The following is a 25,818-nucleotide window of genomic DNA, read 5'->3' on the forward strand; positions in this document are numbered from 1 at the left end:
GCCCGCGGACTGCCAGAGAATTTATTATATTTATTATTCTTCCCAGCTGTTGACACAAACCCAGCATTCAGGCTTATGCTCCTGATATACATGTTAAAAATGATACTATTCTCATGAGTCAATTGATGTAAACCATGTCAAGATATAATCACAACAGGAGGCACAATGAACGCCAACAGCAGACAAACAACCGTTTCTAAAATTCATGCAACACTGAGACAATTCACCGAGACAACACTCTGACAAAAATGGCTTGGTAACATGGACCAGACAATCATCTGCAGTAAAAATATTTAGTCCAAAACTGGATAATAGAAAAATTTTTTCTCTTTTCAAATTAGAAGGCGATGTGCTCATCCTCCGCTTGTCTTCACTGTTTTCCCGGTTACAACTTCCGGAAAGATATGCAGAGGTTTCAAATGACACTTCACTTGACTAATCACGATCTGCCATATGAAGCTTGGCAACCAGTACAGTCAATAACAGTCTGAGCTGAACAAAGGCCCACCTTCTCTTCTTCTTTGTGAAGATTGTGGCAATCGCAGCTGATTGACTGATGCTTCGAATAGCCAAATGAAATTCTGGATACACTGATATTCCACTTCAGTGGTGTCTGAATGACAAAAATCTACTACCATCCTTCCATTTTCAGTGACACATTATGTTAATATTATAGATAAAGGAAGTAACAAGGTTTCTGTATGGACACTGCTTCAGCTTACGTGTCTCGTGGTGGTTCGCTACGTGACCGAGCGTCAGTGCCAGGTGTGGTCCCAGGTGCGCCAGGTCGGCTCAGGTCTTGGATTGCTGTGGTGGAGCCTGGGGGTGCTTGGGAGCGGGATCGGAGCTTCTTGTCACCGAGCGTTTGGCACACAGATGGCTCGCTGACGGCTGAACCGAGGCCAGCGGGTTTCCCAGCCGGACCAGTGAACCAGTCGCCTGGCTTGGTCAGGATCTCCTGCTGCTTCCGGCAGTTATTACACACCCAGATCACCTAGGACAAAAGGATCATGGGTAGAGATTACAACCACAGCTATATGCCATGGCGTCTGCTGATTGGCCACCAAGTTTTCATTGTAAAGCTTTTGTATAATTAGATAATTACATATACAGCAGATGATCACATTTACAAAACATCAGAGGTATTTAAAGCAGCTGACACTGGCACCACATTGCTGTGTCTGACAGGAAGGAGCTATTCTTTGCTGGAGCCTGTGAACACCATCTCAACCAACTACTTTGCCAACCACTAATCTCAGGCTCGGCTTCTGTCAAACAGGAAATGGAACATTGCACTACCTAAAGAGCTGCACTGCTGCCAATGAGTGGTCCAGAGAAGAGCTTTAATGGAAGCTTTTTAAGATCACCATCATGGCAGTTATTACCAGGGAGCAGCTTGGCATCCAGTGTGGGCTGCTTCTGGCCTTCAAATGAAGCACCCAAAGCCAACTGGATAATGAAATGATATTCAACTCACTGCCAAAAGAATATTTCCCGTCCTCTTTCTTTCTATTTGTCCCATCACACATATGCACACCAACTATACATTGGCTATGTTCACACACTACAGCTGAGAGTATCCATATTCAGATTTCTTTGCTTCGCATGTTGAGATCAGTGCGTACACACAGAGTCGCATGTCTCCAGTCTTGATGTACACTGCATGCCTGAATTCTCAAATTTTGGATTCTGCTCATATATTTTTTGACAGACGTGTCCATTTGAAGATGTAACACATACAGTATCTGATGTCAACACATTGTGACAGTGATGACAAATGAAATTTCAAGTAACCAACAGATTTTAGGCACACTGCAGCATGTACATGTGTGCTATTTTTGATACCAAAATCATTTTTTACATTTCACAAAATAAGCTAAACTTCTCAAACAAAGTATCGTTTAAAGCTGAAATAATTAATTGATTAACAGAAAGATAAATTAGCTACAATTTTGGTAATTTACTCCTTAAGTTGTTTTTTATACCAATAATTCACTGATTCCAGCTTCTCAATGTGAATATTTGCTATTTTTTGAGCCTTCTAGTCTTCTCGACATGTTATACATAATAACTACAAATGATTGGCAGATTAAGGTTAATAATAAATTCAATTGTTTTTTAAAGTCCTACTACATTTTAATGTTGTCTTTGCACAAGAAGCCATGAAAAAGAGCTTTAAAGAAATTGAACTGTATAAAATTGGTAAATTTTGACTTAAATGATCAGAATGAAGAAGCTGTAAACTAGATGATAACTTTCTGACAGTTTTCAACAGTCCATGCAATGGCCACATATCAATCAATATTTAAAACACATGCCACCAAGTGTAAATGACAGCAGGGATGACCTACTTAAACCTCACTGACCCCTCTGTGCAGAAAAACATTGGTCAAACCTAATTAACCAGAACAATTTTTTTACTTTGTGTAAAGTTTTCAGTGAAGAGTTGGGACAGGATTTAGAAAAAGAACGATGTTAGAGCTCAAACTGGCTCCTCCTTGTCAGTGCTGCCATGACAGCCATGATTTCTTTTAAAACAACCTTTTTTTTTTATACTTTTGTCAAACGGAATTGCAACAATTCTAACAATCCTTCATTGACCAAGTCATACCACTGAAGACAATAATAATCCACAACACTGTCAAATTTACCGGCTCCACATACACTGAACTGAACAGAAATGCACTCAAACAAATCGTGACGTCTCTGACGCCCGCTCCTCTGTGGGTTACATCCTGAAATAGATATGAGGATTCAGGAGGGCCTGCGCTGTGAATGCAGCCGCACTCGTGGCCCTGTGTTGACATCAGAGCCAGGAATGAGGAAGACTGGATGACAGAGGAAGTGAGGTTGGGCGGGAAATAAAGAGACAGTCAGAGGATGGAGGAGGAGAGCGAGGGGAGGTTAGAGTCAGTCCCTCTCCTCCAGCCACCAGGGTTCTCATTACTCCTGAACACTCCCCAATGACTCTTTAAAGAGAGCTAAAATAAAACACTCTGGCATTGGCCGATCCCCCCCCCCCCCATTCCTCTTACCCTTCCTCTCTCCCTCCTCCTCCTCCTCCTGCTCTTCCTCTCCCTTCCATTTCTCCCTCCTCCAGATTGCTTTTGATTAAAGCTACAAAAGCCGAGGAGAAAACAGCTTTACACCAACGCAGCTATATTTATCCTGCCAAACACCCCAGCACCACCAGGGAGAGAGGGAAAACGTGTGCTCAAACACACAAACACACACACACACACACACACACACACACACACACACACACACACACACAGCAAAGAAAGAAAAACACTGCCTCATGTGGGACATTATAGCTTTGGTGAAAACATCCACCAATCTGTGATTTTCTGCAGCCAGACCGACGAGGTGGACGGCTGCCAGATCAACACTGCAGTGCTCGTCTACTTGTCCATACATTCACAGGCAGGCACTGATGGCTGGTCGCTATGTAGTCAAGTAGGCATTTCATCGCATCTTTGAGGAATATTATTGGAGTTTCTTGATTTAATTCCTGCATTTCATCTAACAGCTTCTGATGTCAGGTGCTATAAGAGCTGCAGATACTTCAGTTGCGATAAAATGCTGTTAAATTCAAAATCAACCACCTCACAACAGTGTTCACAGAGAGGACACAGGGAACATCTTTAGAATTCAAAATACCATGAGCATGAATGCTTGTGGAAAAGTGTAATAAGCGACACCTTCAAACTAAGTCCAAAACCCCAAAATATTCAATTTTCAGTGATATAATGCAAGAAATCCTCATGTTTGAGTTGCTGGAACCATCAGTTGTTTGACATTTTTGTTTGATAAATGATTTAAGTGACCAATTCTCAAAATTGTTACAGAAACATTTCAATCAATCAATTAATAGTTTCAGCTGTAAATTTACTCAAAATGTTTTAGTACTTTGGCATGTCACAGTAGGAAATGATGGGTGATTTCCATCTAGCTGCCTCACCTTAACCTGTCCTGATATAACATATTTATGGGACACTTTGGTCTTGTATACATGCAAACGGGCAATTTTGAAAAAGATATTTCCTCCTACATTTAAAAAAAAAGAAAATAATTCAGTAGACACAGGGACGCATAAACTATTCCAAATGCTCAAACAAACACGTCAGGCCAGTAGGTGGCGATAAAGTCTTCATCAACTTAGACTAAACTAGCCGAGGAGTGCTGACCGACTGTGAACAAACCAGTAGTCTGCCACTGTCGATGTTTCAGACGTATGCTCGGCACGCAAAGCAACAATGGACACGAGCGAATTGAGGTGATAATGTCAGAATTTCCAAACGCTCCATTTTACATGTACACAGGCATAGACAGATAGAGTTCTTGCAAATCTCCATTTTAGTGACCTTAAACTCTGTTTGGGCAAAACATAGAAGGAAAAGAGGAAAAATAATTCTATCATTAAATTGATTAATTAACTGTTGTCCTTGAAATATGTATTTACAACAGAGGAAATGTAGGAATGTTGGAATAAAGGAGTGCAAACAAGTTGACCAAACATCTTTTTTTTTAAATTTTTCTCCACAGCAACTTGCTGTGTTCTTAACTATATATTGAACATATATGAATATATTTAAGTCAACATACTAAGAGACCAAGAGTCATACTTCCTTTAAAGTTTCTGAGGTTTTTTTTTTGTGTGTGTGTGTGTGTGTGTTTCCACGTTTCCGGTATTCCAATATTTCAAAGCTGTTACTAAAATAAAGCTTTTGCTGTTACAGACTGTCTGCATAAAGTTGATTTTTCTACAGCTGGATATAACACAGTTCAGTAGGATAGCTCTCTGTGATGACAGGAAGACTGTCTATATATATATATATACACATATAAACACACACACATGCACAAACACACACATATATATATATAACCTCCATGCGCTGAGAGAAATGGGATGTAGGGTAATAATGCTCTGTGGGTTCACCACTAGAGGCAACACTTGATCCATTGTTTACACAGAAATATTGATTAAAGCAGCTTTAAATACAGCAGAAGGTGTGCTGATATCTGTGTTTGAACTGCACTGTTAAACCTTCATGTTCAATGAGCATCGAGCTATTAATGTCGCCCTTTGTGTTATCATGTCTTCTGTTTTCGCTTCATATTGAATAGGCTGCAGCATAAATAAGACACCTTGCTGCGTCACATGATCATTTGGCCTTTTGCATGCGCAGCCTTTCTCTGCATCTCATCAGCTGTAAATCTACTGTATGTGTGTACATGAAAAAAACACAAATTCACAGTTTCCTGTCTCTGATGTTTGCTGTAGCATTCTCAAATGAGCATAAATTGTGATCTCTTCATATTTAATGATCCTAAGGCCTAAACGACAGATCTCTGTGCTAAAATTCATGTAGCTGATAATTAACACAGAGCAAACATCAAAGTTTACTTATTCAGGTTGTGGCTGCAAGTTGTGATAAAGGAAAAAAATCTAATTAAAGAATGAAATTTGTTCAGGTGCTGAAACATTTAACTGGTGAGTAAATGAGCTGTTTGACGCCATGCTTTGGGTGGGTTGTCTCTGCTGCCTGCGTTCCTGTTGCTGTACTCCTCTCTCAGCGCATTTCACTCCTTGCTGGAGCGGTTATTGTGTTTCACCTTTGTGAGCCGCTGTTAGAGTGTGTTGATACCACAGAACAAATGGCCAGCGTTGTGGAGATATGGAGCGGTGAGCTGTTATTTTATAAGAGACTCACTTAATCCCATAGTAATCCCTGTATTAGATCACACTCTGATGGTGAAACAAGCGCAGAAGAGGAGGAACAGTAGGCAGGCAAAGAGCAGCCTGACAATGAGCTCACACGCACACACACACACACACACACACACGCACACACGCACAAACACACACACATATACACACACAACAAGGATGATATAGGCGGCTTGTGCATACTCACGCAAAACCGCACATACTATCAAATATATGCACATGAGCAGCGATGCACACATGCAGATACTGCTCCTATCCACACACACACACAAACTGCAACAGCAGCAATGTGTCACATGACCACAGTAAGACCCCCCCCCCCGAGATGAGTTTGTGAGTGAAGGAGAGAGCCAGAGAGAGAATAGCTTCTCCACAGATGGAAACTAGGACACCAAACCCCTGTGTGTGTTTGTTTTGCGTCCTGCTGCATCCGCGCGTGTGTGTGTGTGTGTGTCCATCTGCGTGTTGTGTCTATTCGTGTCTGTCGAGGAGCTGCAGTGTGTCTCCGCTGGAGTGTGTATCCACATGTGTGCATCATTGCTCATGTGTATACGGTGCATTCGGGGGCCTGTGTTTGCGTGTGATACAGCATCATAATGAATAATCCAGCGGTGAAATCTTGGAGTTTGAGTGGCGAGGTGTTTGTTTCCTGGAGAGAGCGGGCCATTTGTGTAATGACAGACTGTACAGTATGTGAAATGGAGGTCAATGTGAGACGGTGAGAGGTTCAATTGCTAATGTGAGCTCTTTACTGGTGCCTACGTTCACATTTTCACATCTGTGTCCTCGCTTTTTTCTCTCTCAAATGAATAAAAGAATTAGATTTATATATATAAATATATAATATATAATAACTATATCTAATTCCAACTTTTTAGCTAGAATCTCCACTGTCCAAAAACATCTATGTATCATACAATTTTCAGAATTTGTCACCAGACTAATACAGTGAACAGAGGGAGAAGAGGAATCCCATAACTCCTGAAGTGCAGTGAGGATCTCAGGCTGATGATCCAGTATATAGAGCACAAAAAGTATCCGAGGGTGAACTTTCCCTTGACAATGCGCTCTTGTTTCCTCCCTGACATGACATCTGGAAATCAACATGAAACCGTGCTACAGTCCAGAAAAAAACAGCTTCATCAGCTGTTTAAACTGAGCAGCCACACATCTGTAAAAAGCATGTTTTTTTTTCCCCCACAGTTAAAAGTACTGCCTGCCTATTCACACACATCAGAGTTCACTGACCATCGTATGAACAATCCCAGCACTTTGTTATCCAGCTCATTACCAGCCTCTATGTCAGGCTAATTAACAAGCACCACCACAGCCTTCTGGGGAGGAAGGAGAGGTGTCTGTTAGTCACATCCATCTGAGGAAAACCAGAGGAATCAGTCAGTCCATTTACTCTGTCTCATTCTCGTTTTTGTACTGTGTGTTACCCCAGGGAGCAGCGTCCGCCTTAACTTAAAAGAATGCTAACGCACTTTGGGAAATAAGCAAATTCAGATTCTTTCCGAGAACACAGTGAAGGCATCTGATGTCTGTGCATATGGAGCTGGAGTCAAGAAGCAATTATCTTTAAAAAATCTTAAAATAAAGACAGGAAGCAGAGGGAAAATAGCTAGCAAGGCCCTCAAAGTTTGAAAACTACCAGCACATCTAAAGCTTGTTAATTCACAAATTGCATCCTGTTTTTTTTTAATTGTGCACCAACAGAAATGTGAAATGGACAGCGTGTGGTTTGGAGGGAGTTATATGTAATTATTTCTTCAGACTCCAGGACTTGAGGAAGTCACTGTGCCAAGCTGTTGTTTGACAAAAATTACAATTTGTGGATTTAGTTGGAGTTACAGCACATGAACTCCACCTTTCAGAGGGATCAATTCATTGCTGGTTTGGCCTTTTCAGGGGATTTCTTGATAATAAGAAAATATGTACAGAACTGTAAGCTAAAAAAAAAGTGTAAAAATACGAACTCTTCCAAGTTATTTTTGTCATTCAGACAGTGACAGCAGAGTCTGCCACTGCCTCGTTCTATCTCTCCACCTTCCAGTGGACACATAACATCACATACTGTCTCGCAGCACCAGCTACTGTTAGACTCCCTAAAACACACCCAGCGCCTGCCGCCTAGCAGGTGAGACAAATACCACTCTTACAACCTAAGGGAGGGGAGGGGAGTGGGAGGAGGGGCGGGACCAGGAAGTTGTATCAGCCAATGACAGCTTGACGTATGGCACCAGCAGCATGTGAGGCGAGCGCCGTAACCAAGGGCGTCAATAAATCCTGCGCTAAGGATGAAAGACTGCCACAAAGGAGATTAGTGTCCACAGCAGCTAATGAGGTACTATATCAGCACAGCCCGGCACCCGCAGCAAAATACACACACACACACACACACACACACACACACATACAGTACACACATGCGCATGCACGGAAAGCTCATACACAAATAAGTGCATTTGTAGACACCCAAGTGCATTGTATTTGTACAGTAATGCATGGAACACTCGTCCTACAAGTAAGCACAGTGCATGATGGGCGACACACACGTTTTCTTTCTCTCTCTCACACACACACACACACACACACAGTATATATATATATACACACAGGGGCCACATCTACAGTTAAATAGTTGATCAATATTCTAAATCATTTACTTTGGCTCCTTGCAGAAACAAACGTCTGCATGGAGCCAAGTGAGGTCCTCTGTCCCCAGGCCAGATGCAACATACGTTTCCCTAACACACATCCACACGCACACACACACACACACACACACACACAAAGTGCATCATTATCAGGTCAATGGGAGGACAACTTTAGCTCGAGCTCCATTCTCTATACAACCACTGTTTTCCCCAAATGAATACAAAGATAATGGCTTTATGAACATGCATAGATGCCAGGATGTGGTGAGTGTGTGTGTGCATGTGTATGTGTGTGCAAGTGTATGAGTGAGCTACAGCAGGCTTTTACTGTACACACTCGTCCCATTATAGGAGTTTGTTAATATTTCATTGTGTGCCCCCCATCCCCCCGTCCCCAATCGCTTTTTAAGCTCACACACACAAACACACAAACACACAAACACACGCGCGCAATTTTTCTCTGATTTTAATACAGTATCGTGCTGTAATACACACACACACACACACACAAGAACAGTTGAGGGTAGTCATGACACTGCACTTCCCCGTTTCACCACTAAATGTCTCTGGTTAGCAAACTCAGCACCTGGTAATGTAAAGGTCTGCCTGAGAGAGTGAGAGAGGGTGGATGGTGAATGATTTGTTCAGTACACACTTTAAAGTAACTAAACTTCACTGATTAAGCCACTTTCTGACTGCTGTGTGTCCCAAGACGAAAGCTGAGGTGACTTTTGTGTTGATTGTTAAAAGACATTCACTTATTCACTCTAGTATCTGTTTAACTAATGGTGGACTTCAGAAAGTTTCCAAAGATACCGAACAGTTTTAAAGCTTCAATGAAGTACAGGGAGGAAAAAAAAAACACAAAAAACATGTCATATTGAGGTACAGTGAGGTATTGTTTTAATTACTGTACCTACATTATAAACTACTTCTTAAACTTTTGCAACCTTATATGTATCTTCATTACACTGATGACACACACACACACACACTCACACACACAGATACTATATGCAACACTGAGCTCTGTCTTGCACAAAAAAGTCAATTTGTGTTAATGTATATAAGCTTCCTACACATGCCTGTGTGTCTTCCTTCCCTGGCTGTCTGCACTACAGTGTGCCGTTGTGCACGCAGACAGTGACAATGTATTTCTTTGAGTATGTGCGTGAGCCTGCTTTCATAAGCGAGTGTACAGCAACAGCCAGGAGAGAGATGGCCCCCTTAAGACCAGTCAATGAGAGATGGACGTGAAGACAGACGCAGCTAGCGAGACTGGCGATCAATAGTAATCATGAGGCGCTGCGGCGTTAACAGCAGATGACACATCGCTCAAGCTTTTCTACTGTGCTGCACCCCGTCACAAAGCAGCACAAAGCCATAATTCCTTGTAGGCTCAGATCAATAGATGTACATTTCCACAAGTATCAGGCGCATAGTAAGATTATTTTTTAGGTATTTTTGCCTTTATTTGATAGGTCATTCCTCTCATGGTGCAAGACTAACATGTTCGGGCACAGTGGATTGCAAAGGGAGTTGTGTCAGCTTCCCATCTGTCTGCATCAGTCCGGCTCTATGTCATACATGCTCTATATGAGTGTGTGTGTGTGTGTGTGTGTGTGTGTGTGTGAGGTTGAGCTCAGGTGAGGGTTTGTGTCCTGCCGAGTAGAGAGCAAAGAGTCGTCCTTAGTGTTTGACAAATATGAGCAAAATAATTGATGACAAAACACATAAAGAAATTCATCGATCACAGACGGGACGTCCTCAGTGTCTGCTTCAGAAAACTTCAGCAGCAGCAACTTCATGATGGACAGCGAGACTTAAAAAGTCCACTGAAAGTGCTGCATTTTCCAAACACACCACACAGACATAAATGATCCTTATTTACATTGTGCTTTTACAGCAGAGACATCTCTGAGACGCAAACACAGTCAAACAGGCAGAGTTGTCAAAGTAACACACATATTAGTGAGTGTGTCATATGAGGAAAATGTCGGCTTGGCCTCACACTCTTATTTCACACTTTAAAATGTCCTGGAAGTCTTTTGACCAATTCTGCAAACTAATGTCAGATGCTTAAAATCATGTTTTAAAAATAATGTATGATGTAATGGAACTTATACTTTACGCTATCGCACATCATACGTGATATCAGTGGTTTAGAGTTTTGGTTTTCCTGTCACTGAGTAATTTCCTCCTGCTTTGTGTGTAACAGAGCCACGTTCATTCTTTAACCACACCTCAGACTCTGACAGGCTTCGTAAAGAATAAACATTGAGGGTATTAGAATGAATACACTGCTAATTAAAGTTTTTTAATTGATTTTCATCTTAACTGTTGCAAAGAATATTTCAATGTAGATCTTATGCCATACTAAGAAAGGAAGTGTGTAATACTAGATAGTGGCATCATGTATGTGATAGTCACGTGCTGAATTTAACCCATGAACCTAAACAAGTAGTTCTGTTGGCTAAACCTCACTGTAAACTAATGAATTAGTCCACTAAAATAAAATGTCTACCCCCCTCACCCACCTACCCATGAGATGTAAAATAAGCCTCTCTCATATTATAAATTTGACTGACATGTTTGCTTGTTTTTTTTTTTTTTTTGCTTTCTTTTTCTTGTACATCTCAGTTTTCATAGCCTTGATAGCTTCAGAATGGTCTTTTTTTTTTTCCTCACAGCAAACAGCATTTTAGTCATTAGAGAAACAATAGAGGTGGGACAAAAAACAGTGGTGGTCTCTGTTCTAGCAATGACTGCAATGTAATGTCACAGTTAATGATGCTATTAGTTAGCTATTTTGGTTTCACTCCATTGTTCACCTCAGCTTTATCTTGTAAATTAAACAGAACATTTTCCAAGCCAAACAATTAATGGTAAATTACAAATTAATGATTAGTTGCAGCCTTAAACATATCATTAAGTAATCAGAAGATAATGCAAAAGATCAGCATCTTCTCCACTACCACTAAAATAGTTTGGAGTATATTTATAAAAGCAGCATCACGTCTGTGGTTAACAGCATCAGTGGGCTGAAAACACCAGTGGATGAAGCAGACATGCCAGTAATTCTGAATCAGAATTGGTCTAAAAACAGCAATCTACCAGTGCCGAGCAGTCTGAGTTATAGCCACATAAAAGCACAGAGCCCCCACAGAAATACAGCCTTATTGGACATTACAATTAGAGAGAGGAGAGGTGTTAGCGAGCGCGCCTGTGTGTGTGAGTGAGAGAGCGAGAGAGAAAGTAACACACAACACTCTTTTCTAGTCTCCCATGAGAGCAGGAATCAAGACTTCAAAAATGGCCCTTTCTGTGAGAAACACTTGGCTTCAGCACAACAACACACACTCATCTCTCCACTAGAGCTCAGCCATCACTGCAGATAATGAGCTCTGAATATCATTAGCGCAACACACCCGGCTGCATGCACCACACACTGTATATTGTTCCGCTTGTTAAAACTTGATTTATCCGTCTCTCTGTCCTTTACTGTCAAAAATGTTCTTCTGCACGCTCGTCACAGTTCAGTCAGGGCACAAAATGATGGCGTTACTGGGAAAACCTACGGTAGCTACTTTGCTTGAATTTTCCTTTTTTGGTGTGTAGAGATCTGACGTGAAACTGGAACTTTTTAATAACACAGATAACTAAAGATCATAGAGCCATAGAGCATGAACCTGGACTGCCTGTCATGTGGTTAACTCGTGTTTAGCATTTAGGTAAGGATGGTCTTTAAAAAAGCAATCTAATATTATTGTTTTCATTTATTGTGTATGATTCTAGCAGCATTTGACAAACAAGCATGACTTTACACTATGCTGAAGTATTTAAGACAGCAGAAAATACATGGCATTCAAAGGGAGCATTGGTGGATATGATGCTCTGTGGAACGGAACAACAGCTTGCACAGAGGCGATATCAACACTATGGTTGGTAAAGTTACAGAGCTGAAACGGAGGAGCAAGTACAAAAAGATGGAATTCTAAATGTTCACGAAGAGAAAGTTGGCAAACTGGGTGAATTAGCTTGAGTAGCTAAGAACAGTGGTGGGCTGTGAGGTGAATTTGATGAGGTGACCAGTGCTGAAAATGTAGCCGAATCAGAGCCTAGAATCTGCCCATTTGTCATAGGAGTTGTTCAATTTCAAAAGTTTTGTTGTTTTGTGTACAGTTACAATATTAAAAAATGTATATCATGGAAATAAAATGAAAGTCTAGATGTTGTTACGTGAAAGCGGGAACAGACAAGCATTTTCGTGTGTTCGCGTTGGCACCGCCGTTGCAACAACTGATTTTCTCAGAGCCTCACCGCCCACAACACGGGACACACTGCATGTTTCCAAATGCCCCTAAAGAAACAATCAACAGCACCGTGGAAATAAGAGAGAAGAAGGAAGCATGTTCACTGAAGAGGTGAAGTGAAACTGACATCATTTTAAAGTATTGCTTCACGCCAACAGGTAACTACAGCAGGAGCTGGTGTTGGGGTGGAGGAGGGAGTAGAAGAAAACATCAGGAGAAAGAGCAGAAAGGAACAAAGCGAGGCTGATATGGAACCAATCCAAACGCTGATGGTGTCATTATTCTAAAGTCATTATAGTGTGCAATCAACATTTACTTCATGGTGATACAATAAAGCAAAGAACTTGTCGAATGCCAAAGTTTTCATGCATATGAAGAGTCAAGCTGAGTCTATTGACCTCAGTGCTCGGTTAATCTCAAAAAAAGCAATTATGACAACCTGCCCAAAAAAAGTTTACCAGAACAATTTAAATACAAACTAGAAAAAACTGCCAAGACCAAGAAACAGCTGATAACAGCAAATAATTAATACATTTTTCTGAAATGATTTTAAAGGCTCTCAGGTGGATTTCAGGTTATTATGGATCACCTTCCGAAAGGTCCAACATCCCATGGTAACTTCTAGAAGGTGAAACAAAAGTAAAGTTACACTCTACCTTAGTGCCATATTTTCCCAGAAGCTGACCTCAAAGATCCACAGACGTCACTTTACTGAAACACAGTTATGCTGATCTAAACTATACAACGCATTGATGGAATGTATATCATTCAGGTCCAAGATAATCTTTGCCAACACTTTCACTTTAACTTTGAGAGTTTAGTTTGAGTGGAGCGGAAAAAGCGGGCAGAGTAACTTTGCACTTTTGGACTGCTGTGCCAGGCAAGATTAATCAATCCCCAAGTAATTAAATGAATCCATGTCAAACAGTAATTCAAACCAGGTCTGCTGTCCAGCTATACAGCCAGTGCTACATAAGGGCTCCATTCTGCCAAAACTTTCCTCTTTAGAGCCAGTGATTGTTGTACCGAGCTTTAGCAAGGGAGTGAGACTGCTATGTACAGCACACCAAAGCACTCTCGGACAGCCGTGGTGTTCAAGCCCAGCCAAGTATCATCAAAGTGCCGTTTGGCAGCTGCCCTGAGGGAAGGCAGCCAAGGCCAAGTAAGGTTCTAAACCTGACACAACTACACAAGCAGAGGAAGGTGTTAAAGGCATGTCCGCCGGGAATGCTCCTCCAGCAATATCATATCGGAGGACTGTGCTTAACTCTTGTTTAACCAGGCCACACAGGAGGAGGAAGTCTTCTTTACAGCAGAGGAGCAGGCCAACACACCAAACACGTATGTGTCAAAAAACCCTAAGAAACACACCAGATAGGTGGCCAGTCAGTCAGTCAACCCCTGCCCTCCATCTGCTCATCGGCCTGGCAGCTATATGTCCCGCTACACTGCACACCACGACAAGAAAACATGCAAGCCTCCAGCTATTCACGTCCCACCGTGCCAGTGAAATAGCTTACATAGCTGTGGTTTGCTTGGATGCAACAATGAAAACTACACTTTCTTACAGCAATTTTGCATTGTGGGAAATTGGCTCACTGGCTTTCTTGCGAAGAGTTAGAGAGTTAACTTCACGGAGTATCTGCTAGTTGCCTGGCAACCTCACAGCGACCCAAGTCTTCAGGGAGTCCCTGCACCTGGCCAACAAATAGTCCCACACATAACCTCCCATAGAACTGCAACATGTCTTTTTTACACTTCAGTTTTTGTATGGAGATATGTGAGATATAACATGTTAATTAGCGAGCTTTATTAGTGCTGGTGGGTGTGTTTTGTTATATTTGGACAGAGCCAGGCTAGCTGTTTCCCTGTCTCCAGGGGAAACTGTCTTTGTGCTGAGGTAAGCAAGCCGGCTGCTGGCTTCATATCGAACGGACGGTTATACGACTGGTATCATTTTTCACATCTAACTCTCAGAAAGAAGGCAAGCAATAAAAGCATACTGTGCGTCATCAGTTGATTAGTTTTGCTTAGCAAAACTGAACTAATTAGACTGATTATTGTAGCTAGATATCTACTGTATGTACAAAAAGTTATACTTCAAGGGGCTCTCCAGCCAATTAACAAAGCCGTTTTTTGGTCTTTCAAAGATGGCAGTCTGCTTTCCCAATCTGTCAGCTGCATTAAAAAGGTCCACAAACTGATGCCAGTCAGAGATTAGAAGTGCAATGGTCATGGATGGATGAAAAAATAAAAGACACAACAGTTTTCAGTACTTTTGTTTCTCGTTTTACTTTCTGATTTGAATCCTGTCACATTTATTTCAAAAGACAGTGGCTCTGTGTGGATGAGTGTTCAGGAGACACTGGCATTTTAAACAAGCTTCCCATACTGAAAGGTAACACATGGCGACACCCCACTGTGAGAAGAACCTGTTAAAACATGTTAATTAAGTGTCTTAAAAATCAGGGTAATGAGCATGTTTGTAATTTGGGCCTTTCTGCGCAGCGTTTACACATTATTCCTACGTTGGGATCGGCACGCAGCCAATTCCTCCTACAACATTTTGCTTGTTTTCAAACTGTCCATCGTGCATTGGTTTGTGGATGTGATGTTCCTCTGAGGTCGAGGTTGTTTTCCTGCATGTAATGCATGCTGGGTAAGGCTACGGGAATATCATTAGCTGTGGAAAAACAATGGATGAATAGATTGTTTTAATCTAGTTGCGAGATGATGTGGTTTAGCCCAGGAGATCGCTGTATATGGCGGCCATTAAAGTATCTTATTAAATGATAATACGTGCAGCATGATGTTCTCAGTCATTAATACCATTTAGGCTACTACTACCACTGCTACTGTACTACTACTACTGCAACTACAGATAAAACTCATAACCAGCTGGAATCATAATAGGCACACGGACAGACAGAAATACTTACATACACCCATACATACGTACATACTGTCTGAACCCGTTAAGGTGGATTGTCTTAAAGGTTACAGGCAGATTGACGTATGTAGCCCAGAAAAGAAAAAACACAGCACTCACCACTTTGTCCTCCTGCAGCCCAGTCAGCCATTCATGTATAATGAAAAGAAAGACAGAGAGAATGTGAGCAAAGATGATATCTGAAAGCATGGCAATGATCATACACCCAACCAGAAGCAAACACAGTAATACACACATGTCAGTTCCCAGTAATGTCACGGAGCAGCAAAGAATATGTTTCCACTCTTAAATGTCACGATACGACTTGATGCCTCTGTGGTTTAATTAAGTTTAGGCAGCTGAAAGTACTTGCTTGAATCACAGTGTTTAATGTCCTCACAAATATATACTCAGAAATGTAAAACTGACAAGCAGAGCTGGAACTGGCGGGCAAACAGCTGAATCCAACCTTTAAACTAAGCTAAGCTAATCGGCTCCTGGCTCCGTCGCCACACTCAGCGTAAAGGCTCATGAATGGTATCAATCTTCTTGAATGAGTGGACTTCATGAAAGGTTAAGCTACACTTTTAAGTACTTGGACCAACAACCAATGCTTTTTTCTGACAAAGACACTGTCAAACTTCCACTGTGTTATTTTCTTTTCATATTTTTTCTCATTATTAGTTATTGAAATTGGTCCAATCACAGCTGTACACCAAACTGACTTTCCAGAAACCATTATACATCACCAAGAATAAAGGTATGCATAGCTGGTAAAAAATAACAAGCCTAACAGAGTGTGTGTGTGTGTGTGTGTGTGTGTGTGTGTGTGTGTGTACAAAATCCACTTTTCAAAGACCTCCTCCCTCTGAATGTAACAGCCACCTACACCAACAGACCACCCATGACCCCACAGGTGAACACTCCCCATGTCAGGCGGTAACTAATTAGGATGTACTTTTGACAGTGTGTGTGTGTGTGTGTGTGTGTGTGTGTGTGTGTGTGTGTGTGTGCGTGCGCGCGTGCATGTGCATGTGTGAGGTCATTAAATGCCACACTGGTGATGTTGGAGAGGGGACGTCACTTATTTCAGAGGAAGACTGGCCTCCCGATGCCAACACGCACACACTTACACCCTGCTGCGTGTGTATAGGGCACCTCCGGACCCCTGGGAGACCGAGATGGAGTGGGAGACCACCCCCTTTGTCCACAGCTCAGTCTAATGCCCAATTAACCTTTACCAGCTCCTGCCTGGGTCACACACACACACACATACACATGCAGGCACAGATCACATTCACACGCATGGGTGGAGGCACACATAAATACAGAGTAACACACACAGATCCCATGTACCCAGAGCATACTATACACTTGCTTATACACAGGCACACAATTTGTGTCCTTTAATTTGTCACCTGTATGTGCCGTGGCTCATCACCTCCACCTGAGTCCTAGCACCTGAGGCCCTGGTGTAGCCCGATGTAGAGCTGTACGCGCTGTGAGTGGATTTACGCTCACCGCACCTCTAACGGCAGATTTGGATTCCATGATGGATCATGAACCACGCCGTAAGTAAAAGGTTATCAGATGGTCAAATGAATTACTGAATATTTAATCAAATAAAGTAAAATGGAGTGTACAAAGACAAGCTTTTTAGTTTTCCTTTAACTTCCGATCAGTTGACAACAAATAAACTCCATTCATTTTTCACACCTTCACACCAGAAAATAAAATGAGCGAGAGAAAGATTAACTGAAGTCTAGAATAAATGTTTGCAAATTTCAAATGATTTCATCCACTGATTGGTGGTGAAGGAAAAAGAAAGATTTGCCTTTAGTGGGATGAATCAGTGCAAATCAACGCAAAGTTAGTCCGTGTGATCAACCTCATCCAAACTACAATAAAACACACCTGTTCTGATGGGAGTGGTCTCTTCCATGGTGGCAAAGCCCTCACCCACAGAGCTCACTGAATGTTTGATGAGTGTGAAAGTGATGTGAATCGTATGCTAAGACCTTCACAGTCACCACATCTCAGCCCAGTATAATGGACCAACGGAAGGTTTTGGAGCGGCGTGTTGGGAATTTGTGTTTTTATGAATGTAGCCGTCACTTATCATGAGATGATATAATAAAGGCCATGAGAAAACGTTGCCTAATTACACCGACTCCGTCGTCACACCCACTTCCTCTCTCTCACCGTGTTGGATCGCAGGGAGACTCGTCCCCCACAGCGGGCACAGAACTTGGTCTGGCAGTACGAACACAGGTTCCCGCAGCCATCTGCGAACTTGGTCTTGTGGCAGATGCCGCAGGTTGGCGCGTCGTCCCGGTGAACGGCCGAGCCCGCTGCCACCGTGGCCTGCCGGATCACCGTCTCCCTGTAGCTGGACAGCTGCTGCTGGATACCTCTGGAAGAAATGAAACAGGATGCAAACATGAAGGCCTCGGCATGGTGTTCATCCGCTGGCAACAAAACAAAATTTCACATCAGTCCGCCCAATAGCTGCTGAGGCCGCCATGGTTAAAAACAGAAACATATGAAGAAGTAAACATCTGCTCCTGCATGACTTCATCTCTTGTACAGAAGAATGGATGAAAATCATGACTCCAGTTAGTTTCAGCATTCCATCATAATTCCATAAACTGTGATTTAGTGCAAATCACACAAGTTCAAGGATGATAAGATACAATGAAAAGAAGAAAAGAACGGTAAGACGGTTTTCATTGGATGAATAACAAATAAACAAAGGGGAGGAGAAGTCAACAGAAACCAGAGAGCGAAGGAGACAGTCGTTGCATTAAGTCCAGTCAATATCACTGTTCTTTGAACTGTTTGTGTGTTTTGGTGCAATCAACATTTTTTTTTGTTTGCTGTAGTTTCAGACTGCTTTGCCGACTCAAGAATCTCTTCAAATCGATACTAGAAAGAAGGGGAAGAGTATTGGTTTTATCTGAGGCGTTACAGTATGTTGATTAATTGGATTTCACACTGTGGCGATTGAGGAGAGAGCAAACAGAGGGGAAACAGACCGAAGAGGAGAAGAGCTCACAGGCGGAGAATCACAGGACACACTGCACAGTTTGACTGTACGTAGTCAGGCTGGTTATCTGAACTTTCAGCACATTCGGATTCACAGAAGGGCTCGAAGATGGCTGAGAGGGAGCCAAATCACATGCCATACATAACAGAACCCTGTGCATGTGTGTGCATTCAAAGAAGCACCTGGCAATACAACAATAAGAAAAGATAAGGAGCAATAAAATAGAGAGTAAAGAAGAGGGAGAGGTAAGGATGGTAGAACAGAGCAGAGGAGAGGAGAGAAAATGACGGAGAGAGGACAGGAGGGAAGAGAAGAGAGAAAAAAAATCATTCTGCTTTGTTTAATCATTCTGTGTGTATATGTTCTGAGGGACTGTACACTTTAAAGTGTTTGTTATCTAGTCATTATTCATCTGTTCTGTTTCTTTGCAAATGCAATAACTTAATAATGTAAAATCTAGCTTTGGTATTAATGTAACATTGACATTGATGCTAATAAAGAGTGTATCTGAGAGGAAAAAAGGAGGAAGAGGAGAGGAGAGGAAGTGAGAGGAGAGGAGAGAGAGAAAGCATAGAGGGGAGGAGAGAAGAAGAGAAGAAATTAAAAAGGGAGAGGAAAGCAATTTAGTAGGAGAGGGGAGGAGATGAGATGAAAAAAGAGGAGAGGTGAAGAGAGGGAAAGAGAAGAAAAGAAGCAGAGGAGAAGAGTGAATGAGGGTATGAGAAAAGGAGGAGAAGAAGGGGTAGAAGAGTAGAGGAGAGGATGGATAAAAAAGAGGAGAGTCAGTGAATAGGAGAGAAGAAGACAAGAAGAGGGGAGGATGGGAAATAAGAGGATTGGAAAGAGGAGAGGAAAGGAGAAAAGGAAAGTAGATGGGAGGACAGAATAAAAGAAGAAAAGAGACGAGAGGGAAAGAGTAGAAGGAGAGAAAGTAGAAGGGAGGAAAGAAGAGGAGGGAGGGAGGATGGATGACAGGGAGAGGAGAGAAGAGGAGAAGGATGAGAGGAAAGGAGAGGAGAAAAAGAAAGGATGGAGTGGGGGGGTGAGAAAAGAGGAGAGGAGACTGGATTCTATTTGTGGTCGTACGAGTGATGGCAAACGATCCACTGGAGCACATGAAACTCCTCACATTACATATAGAAAGTGCTCCTTTAACATGTTTGTCCTTTCCCCTAATCTCAAACATCTAAACAGAAAACACTGATGGCAAAATTGATGAAACTGCTCTTGAGTGTCACCTTAGACACAGTGAATAACTCCATAATGCATGTGGCAGCGTATCCATCGTAATGCACGAGCATTAAATCAGCCATAATAGACACAGAACCCAAAAAAAACAACACTCCTGACCTCCACATCTCAAACACTACACAGTGCAGAAAACACTGATTCGTCGAAACATTTCAAAGCCCGGTGCGGAGACTAAAAGCCGCGCTGAGCCGTGCTGGACTACGAGTTTCAAATGAGCTCTGACGTCCTCAAATTCAATCGCTGCTCCGAGCGTTTAACCTGATATGATTTCTCAAGCATTTCATATCGTTTGCTGTGGCTGCAGCACAGGACTTACAGACCGGGAGTCAGCGATGAAGTCTCCTCCCCCATCAGCTCAGCCATTGAAAACTACAAATCCCAGCAGCGGAGGCCAGACAAAAGGAACTCCAATAGGCATTTGATAGAGAAACGAGCATTGCTCCGTTGTGTGTGACAGGACAAACTAAATACACCCTGAAGAAAATCCCGCAGCCTCCAAGGACCCGGTGGGCGAAACACAACCTGCCCCAGGAAATGTTAACACCTGCCCACACACACACACACACTCACACACCTCATCTCACGCAATCTTCTCTCGTAATCTCTACACAACAACAAAAAAAAAAAAAAAAAAACATGCACGCAAGCGAACACACACTCGTGCCAACTCGCCGCTGATGACGTTAAGTGCACATAAACACACTTCCTGGGAGCAGCAGCCAAAGGTCACAGAGAGGTTACCTGCTGCTGCAGCACCGCAGGATTTACTTCCTGATCCGCGGCTCTCACTGCGTCTGCCCCAACCCCTGCTCTGTTCGCTGCCTAATAGAGTCAGACCAACAGACAGCGCGGCCAGCGTGATTGATTATATGTTTATTGTGTAATCGATCAATACTACACTGGTTGTTCATGGGAAGCCTTTAAACTGAAGTGGATCTGATAATCTTGGTGAGCTTGGACGTGAATATGAAGGCTTGTGTTTTTGGTTTTTATTCTGATTATTGGTGTCTTATTTATTTCAAAGGTACTACTGCTGATGATCGGTGGCTTTAATCCAAAATTGCTTCTATTGGTATTAGGCTTAATAAATCCATATTGGCTGGATGTAACTACACTCAATATTAAATGCATAAAGGGGCTCAGTGCGTTCCCTCATCCTCACTACATCTAATTTCTCTTCGTCCTTCTTGCCATTTTCTTATTGGGTTCATCGAGTTTTTCGAATATTTCCAAAAACTCTTCGCTTTAACTCCTTCCACTTTCCCGCGTCCGTTGCCTCTTTCGGCGGTCGTTTACTACGATAAAACTCCTACAGATTTTCTATATGAAAGTAATGACAGAACACGGGTGGCTGAATGAACTAAAGCATACAAATAAATGATAAGTGGAAGTGAGAGAAAAAAAAAGATGGAGAGAGGAAGTGAGATGTCACTGAAACTTATTACAGAGAGCACACTGTAATACAACGTTAAGTGGCAATGCACAGTGTTGGCCAATCAAATTCTGCGTGTGCAGGTCAGGCACAGAGATACACACACACACACACACACACACACAACAGATAGATTCAAGCATGTATCTTTTAAAGTTTTAAGAGCTATAAAATCATCAAAGGAAAACAAAACAGCGTGCTGCCTTCAAACTGGACTTCCTCAGTTCATCGCACCACAGCCCAGCACCCGCATGCCAACCCCAGCACGGCCCGTGCATGTACCCTGTGTTAGGGGCTGCCTGAAGGACACATCTGAGACAGTCTACACCTCAGTGTCCTCGTAATTCCCAAACCTAGGTAAGCCCAAACTGACTGACCCCAGAAAACCTCAAATAAAAGCCTGTATTCATATAATAGCTGTCTCAAATCATAAATCTGCTCTGCACAAACAAATAAAGACCAGCCACCAGGAAGAGCCAGTTAAGGTTCTGAGGGGTAGTGGAATTACAGATCAAATGATAAATTTAGTACTACGTCCATCCATCTTCATTCACTCATCTTTCCACTGTCACTTTTTTGAACTCCATATATGAAAATTCTGGCCGACATTTATATGAAAAGCCAACCAGGAAAGAGAGCGACTGAGTCCTCTGAGCTTCTGGAAAGCTTTTAATATGAAACGTTCACTGCCTGGCCACTTTTACTCCTTTACAATGTAATGCGATCATATGTAACAAATTTGCCACAATTTCTACATTTATGAAGCTCAGTATGTTCAAGGTTTGCTGACACTGTAAGAGAGGTGATAATTCAACTGTATGTCTGTCACTGACACAGACATCTTGATATAATGCAGTCCAGTACAACATCACTGCACACCACAACCTAAATGACAAACACAGAGTTAAATGAATGCCTCTCTGGCAGGGTCAATACAAAATGAACATTGATATCTTTGTAAAGGTAGAGTTTAAGGCTGAGCTGTTGTATTGGTTTGTATCAGATATTACAGATATACAAAATAAAGTGGCCACTGATTGTGTGTGCAGGAATTGTTTAGTTGCACTGACTGTAAAATAGAGTTGAGCGCAAACAATTATTCAATGACAACAGTAATTCTGTTAGAAAGGGAAACTCAGAGTAGCAGAGTGCTGTGCAGAGCATAGTATGGTGTAACTGTGCTGCAGTTGGCCTATATACTGAAGCAATAAGTGCTATGGAAATATATATTATACTGAATTTATCAAGACAACAGATAAGGAATGAAAAAGTTTAGAAGAGCAAAGAGCATCAACAGCAAATTCAAATGAGAGCAGATCTGAAAACAAGGAGACGTCTTACAGGAAATGTGATAAATTATTCTTTCTAGGAAAATTACAGAAAAGTTATGTCTCTAATACGAGCTGGATTCAAATAAAGGCCAGCAGCTAAAGTAAAGTACAGTACAGTTTTCAGTCTTGAAACGCAAAGGCTGGAAAACAGCTACCATCGTGACAGCCAAGCTGAGCGTCGAGCCTTTCAACATGCTGCTTCACCGTTAGCAGAAAATGTGCGATATCGTGATATGAGATTTTAATCATATCGCACAGTCACAGTGGATTCATGGATCATCTGGGGTCCATCTCTTCCTCACTCAACAGAAACCAGGTAGGCAATGGAGGATCGATGAATGGATGAATGTGGTGAGTTACCCTGGTGTGTGTGTGTGTGTGTGCGTGCGTCTGTGTATGAGTGAATATGTAGTGGTGGTTAGGGTTAGGGTTAGTCTCCAGGAAATGAGGTCCCTGTAATGTCCCCAAAAGTGATGAAAACCTAACGTGTGTGTGTGTGTGTGTGTGTGTGTGTGTGTGTGTGTGTGTTGTAATGAATGTGGCAAAGTAGAGCATACTGTACAAACAAACAAGGAGGAGAAGAAGAGCAGAAAATATATCGTGTACGTCCCCACAAATCAGTCAACCACAACAAGCCATCAAATTCTGTCTTGCAGGTGAGAAAAAAAATCTTTACTTTGTCAAATAACAGTGTTGGGAAGGGGGGGGGGGGGGGGGGGGGGGTGGCAGATCATTATGAGAACGAGACAGGGCGGATGATGGAGCGAAGGAAGGGAAAGAGAGGCAGAGACACAGGCAGCGAGAGAGATCAGAGAGAAATGTACAGTGTGACGGAGAAACAGATAGCAACCTCATTAAGAAAGCGCAGTAAAATATCCATATTCAAATGCAGTGAGACACAAGGTTAAAGCAAAGTCAGAATAAATGCTCCACTCCTCTGTGCAAACACACACAAACTCCACCGTTTCATCAAAACACCCCATGTCTTTATGTGAACAACATAAAAATACACCCCATGTATGTGTGTGTGTGTGTGTGTGTGTGTGTGTGTGCGTGCAGGTGCATATATACATATTTTACTCAAATGTCCATGATTCACAGCAGGGAACTGCATTAACATAAAGTGTCTCCTAATTAAGCCGCGCAGCACTAACAAGCTCTGCACTCTGACTCCACACACAGAGAGAAACCCGAGCTTTGTCCCTGAGAATGGGAATTAAATTGGATTACATAAACAAGATACACACTGCAAAAAGGATCCCTCATTTAGCTTGGAACTGGGAGGTAAAATCCTATTTTTCTTAATGAAAGTGGAAAAATGAGTTGAGATCATTTCACTTATTTCCAAAGTATATCAACCTCTCTCGAGGATTTTATTTAATAAAGTAGACATTGTGTTTCTATAAGGATAAGGATCTGTCTTTTGCTAACTTTTTAGGGGGAAAAACACTCTTTAAACTCACAAAGAGCTGAATTTTTTGGCCAAGAGAGGGATTTTTTGCTGTGTAGAGGTCAACTATAGAGAAACTTGAGCACTGTCACTGTGAATATGCAAATTAAATTACATCAGAGAACTGAAGAGCATCCATCTTAACAAGCTGTTTACTATAACGTTATGTTTCTTAAAGAAAGCAAACTGATCTGCCAGTGGAGGTAGATGGTGGCATTTTTCCACACAAACTGTCTTTTTAATGACATTTTGTGAATGAAAGTGGAGTGATGTGTCTCTATATACACTGACAACTGAAAATTCTTGGAAATCATCACATAGCATTGCAAGTTTTTGTCATTTCATTCAAACATTTAGGCTGGTGTTGTTCCATACTTTTATTACTGTCAACAAATTCCACTAAAAGCACACTGGTTCCAACTGAAGATGTAAAACCTAAAGAATTGGTCACAAGTGTGTAGTTTTCTATTTTAAAAAAGGCTCAGTCATTTCCTAAAACAGCTGGAGATTGTAGTTTTTAGCAAACGCGACTGAAACAGGAGGAAACTGCACTTGTTGGGGACTATTTTCAGCTGGGGATTAATACATATTTAGTGTTTGAGTTGGTATTTCCAGCAGCAGAACTGAATCAAAATAGCCTCTAGTGTGTGCATGTGTCGTGATGAAGTGATGTGATGTTGTGTTGTGGTAGTGATGAAACATGTCACTCAGTCTAAAATTGAGGCTCACTGATGGGTTTTTTTTATAGTTTCTGAACAACTATGGAGCTGTGTGGCAATGAGGAATAAGATATATCAGGCTCTGGCACACGGGCAGTACTTAAGTTTGAGGGCAGGAAGAGCAAAGAAGACAAGTGGAAAGGGTGAGGAGGGATGGAGGGTGGAGGGGGAGGAGAGGCAGGGAGGAGCTTCTGGACTAACTTTATAGCACTGTGACAGATGCTACAACGCACTGTAACTCAAAGCTGGACAGCACAGGGGCTTTTACCTGGCAAGGGCAAACAGAGAGGACACACACGCACACACACACATACAAACACATGCACAACCTCTTATTCGATCTATCACTTGTTGGCATTGTACCATTTTATCCTATGACATTAGCATGGTTACATTTTGAACGTGCTGACAGAGCCACAGTCTGCATGCTGAGGAATGGAGATTCAAACCTGAATGAAAATTTCACTGGAAAGCAAAAGCAGCCCATAAATTCTTCTCTCCATTTCACTGATGATTACAGTTTGATGGAGAGTTGGAAAAGGTGTTTATACAGGTCGCTGACCTTTTCACCTGGTCACCTGAACACGCGTGTGTGTGTGTGAAAGAGAGAGAGAGAGAGAGAGCGAGCAAGCGTGTGTGTTGCAGGAACTACAGTTAGCCCTTTCATCAATCTGACATGCAATTACATTATGCACACACACACACACACACACACACACACACACACACACGGTCGTGTTTTATATGGGGACATTACATAGACTTACATTCATTTCCTGGAGACTTACCCTAACGATAACCACAAGCACTTCTTAGCTAACCCCAACCTTAACCTGAATCTTCACCCTAAAATTTCATGATTTATATGAGGACTGGCATTTTGACCCTATAAGGCAGGTGAGTCCCCACAATGTGACTGTGTAAATGGATTTATGTCCCCACAATGTGAG

At 42.0% G+C, this 25,818-nt stretch overlaps 1 protein-coding gene across 2 annotated transcripts in view; it reads right to left on the reverse strand.

Annotated features, from left to right (window-relative positions):
* rims1a (regulating synaptic membrane exocytosis 1a) overlaps positions 1–25,818 on the reverse strand; it is an 86,932-nt gene that overhangs the window by 43,227 nt on the left and 17,887 nt on the right. Inside the window, exons 3-5 of one of the 2 annotated variants that reach the window (XM_076743012.1) lie at positions 17,842–18,052; positions 15,760–15,771; positions 723–994 (exon numbers count right to left, since the gene is read on the reverse strand). In XM_076743012.1, the coding sequence (XP_076599127.1) occupies positions 723–994; positions 15,760–15,771; positions 17,842–18,052 (495 nt within the window). The remainder of the gene's footprint in view (positions 1–722; positions 995–15,759; positions 15,772–17,841; positions 18,053–25,818) is intronic. The other variant, XM_076743013.1, reaches the window with a different exon arrangement.

Source organism: Chaetodon auriga, chromosome 11 (assembly GCF_051107435.1).
Source record: "Chaetodon auriga isolate fChaAug3 chromosome 11, fChaAug3.hap1, whole genome shotgun sequence".
NCBI lineage: Eukaryota > Metazoa > Chordata > Actinopteri > Chaetodontiformes > Chaetodontidae > Chaetodon > Chaetodon auriga.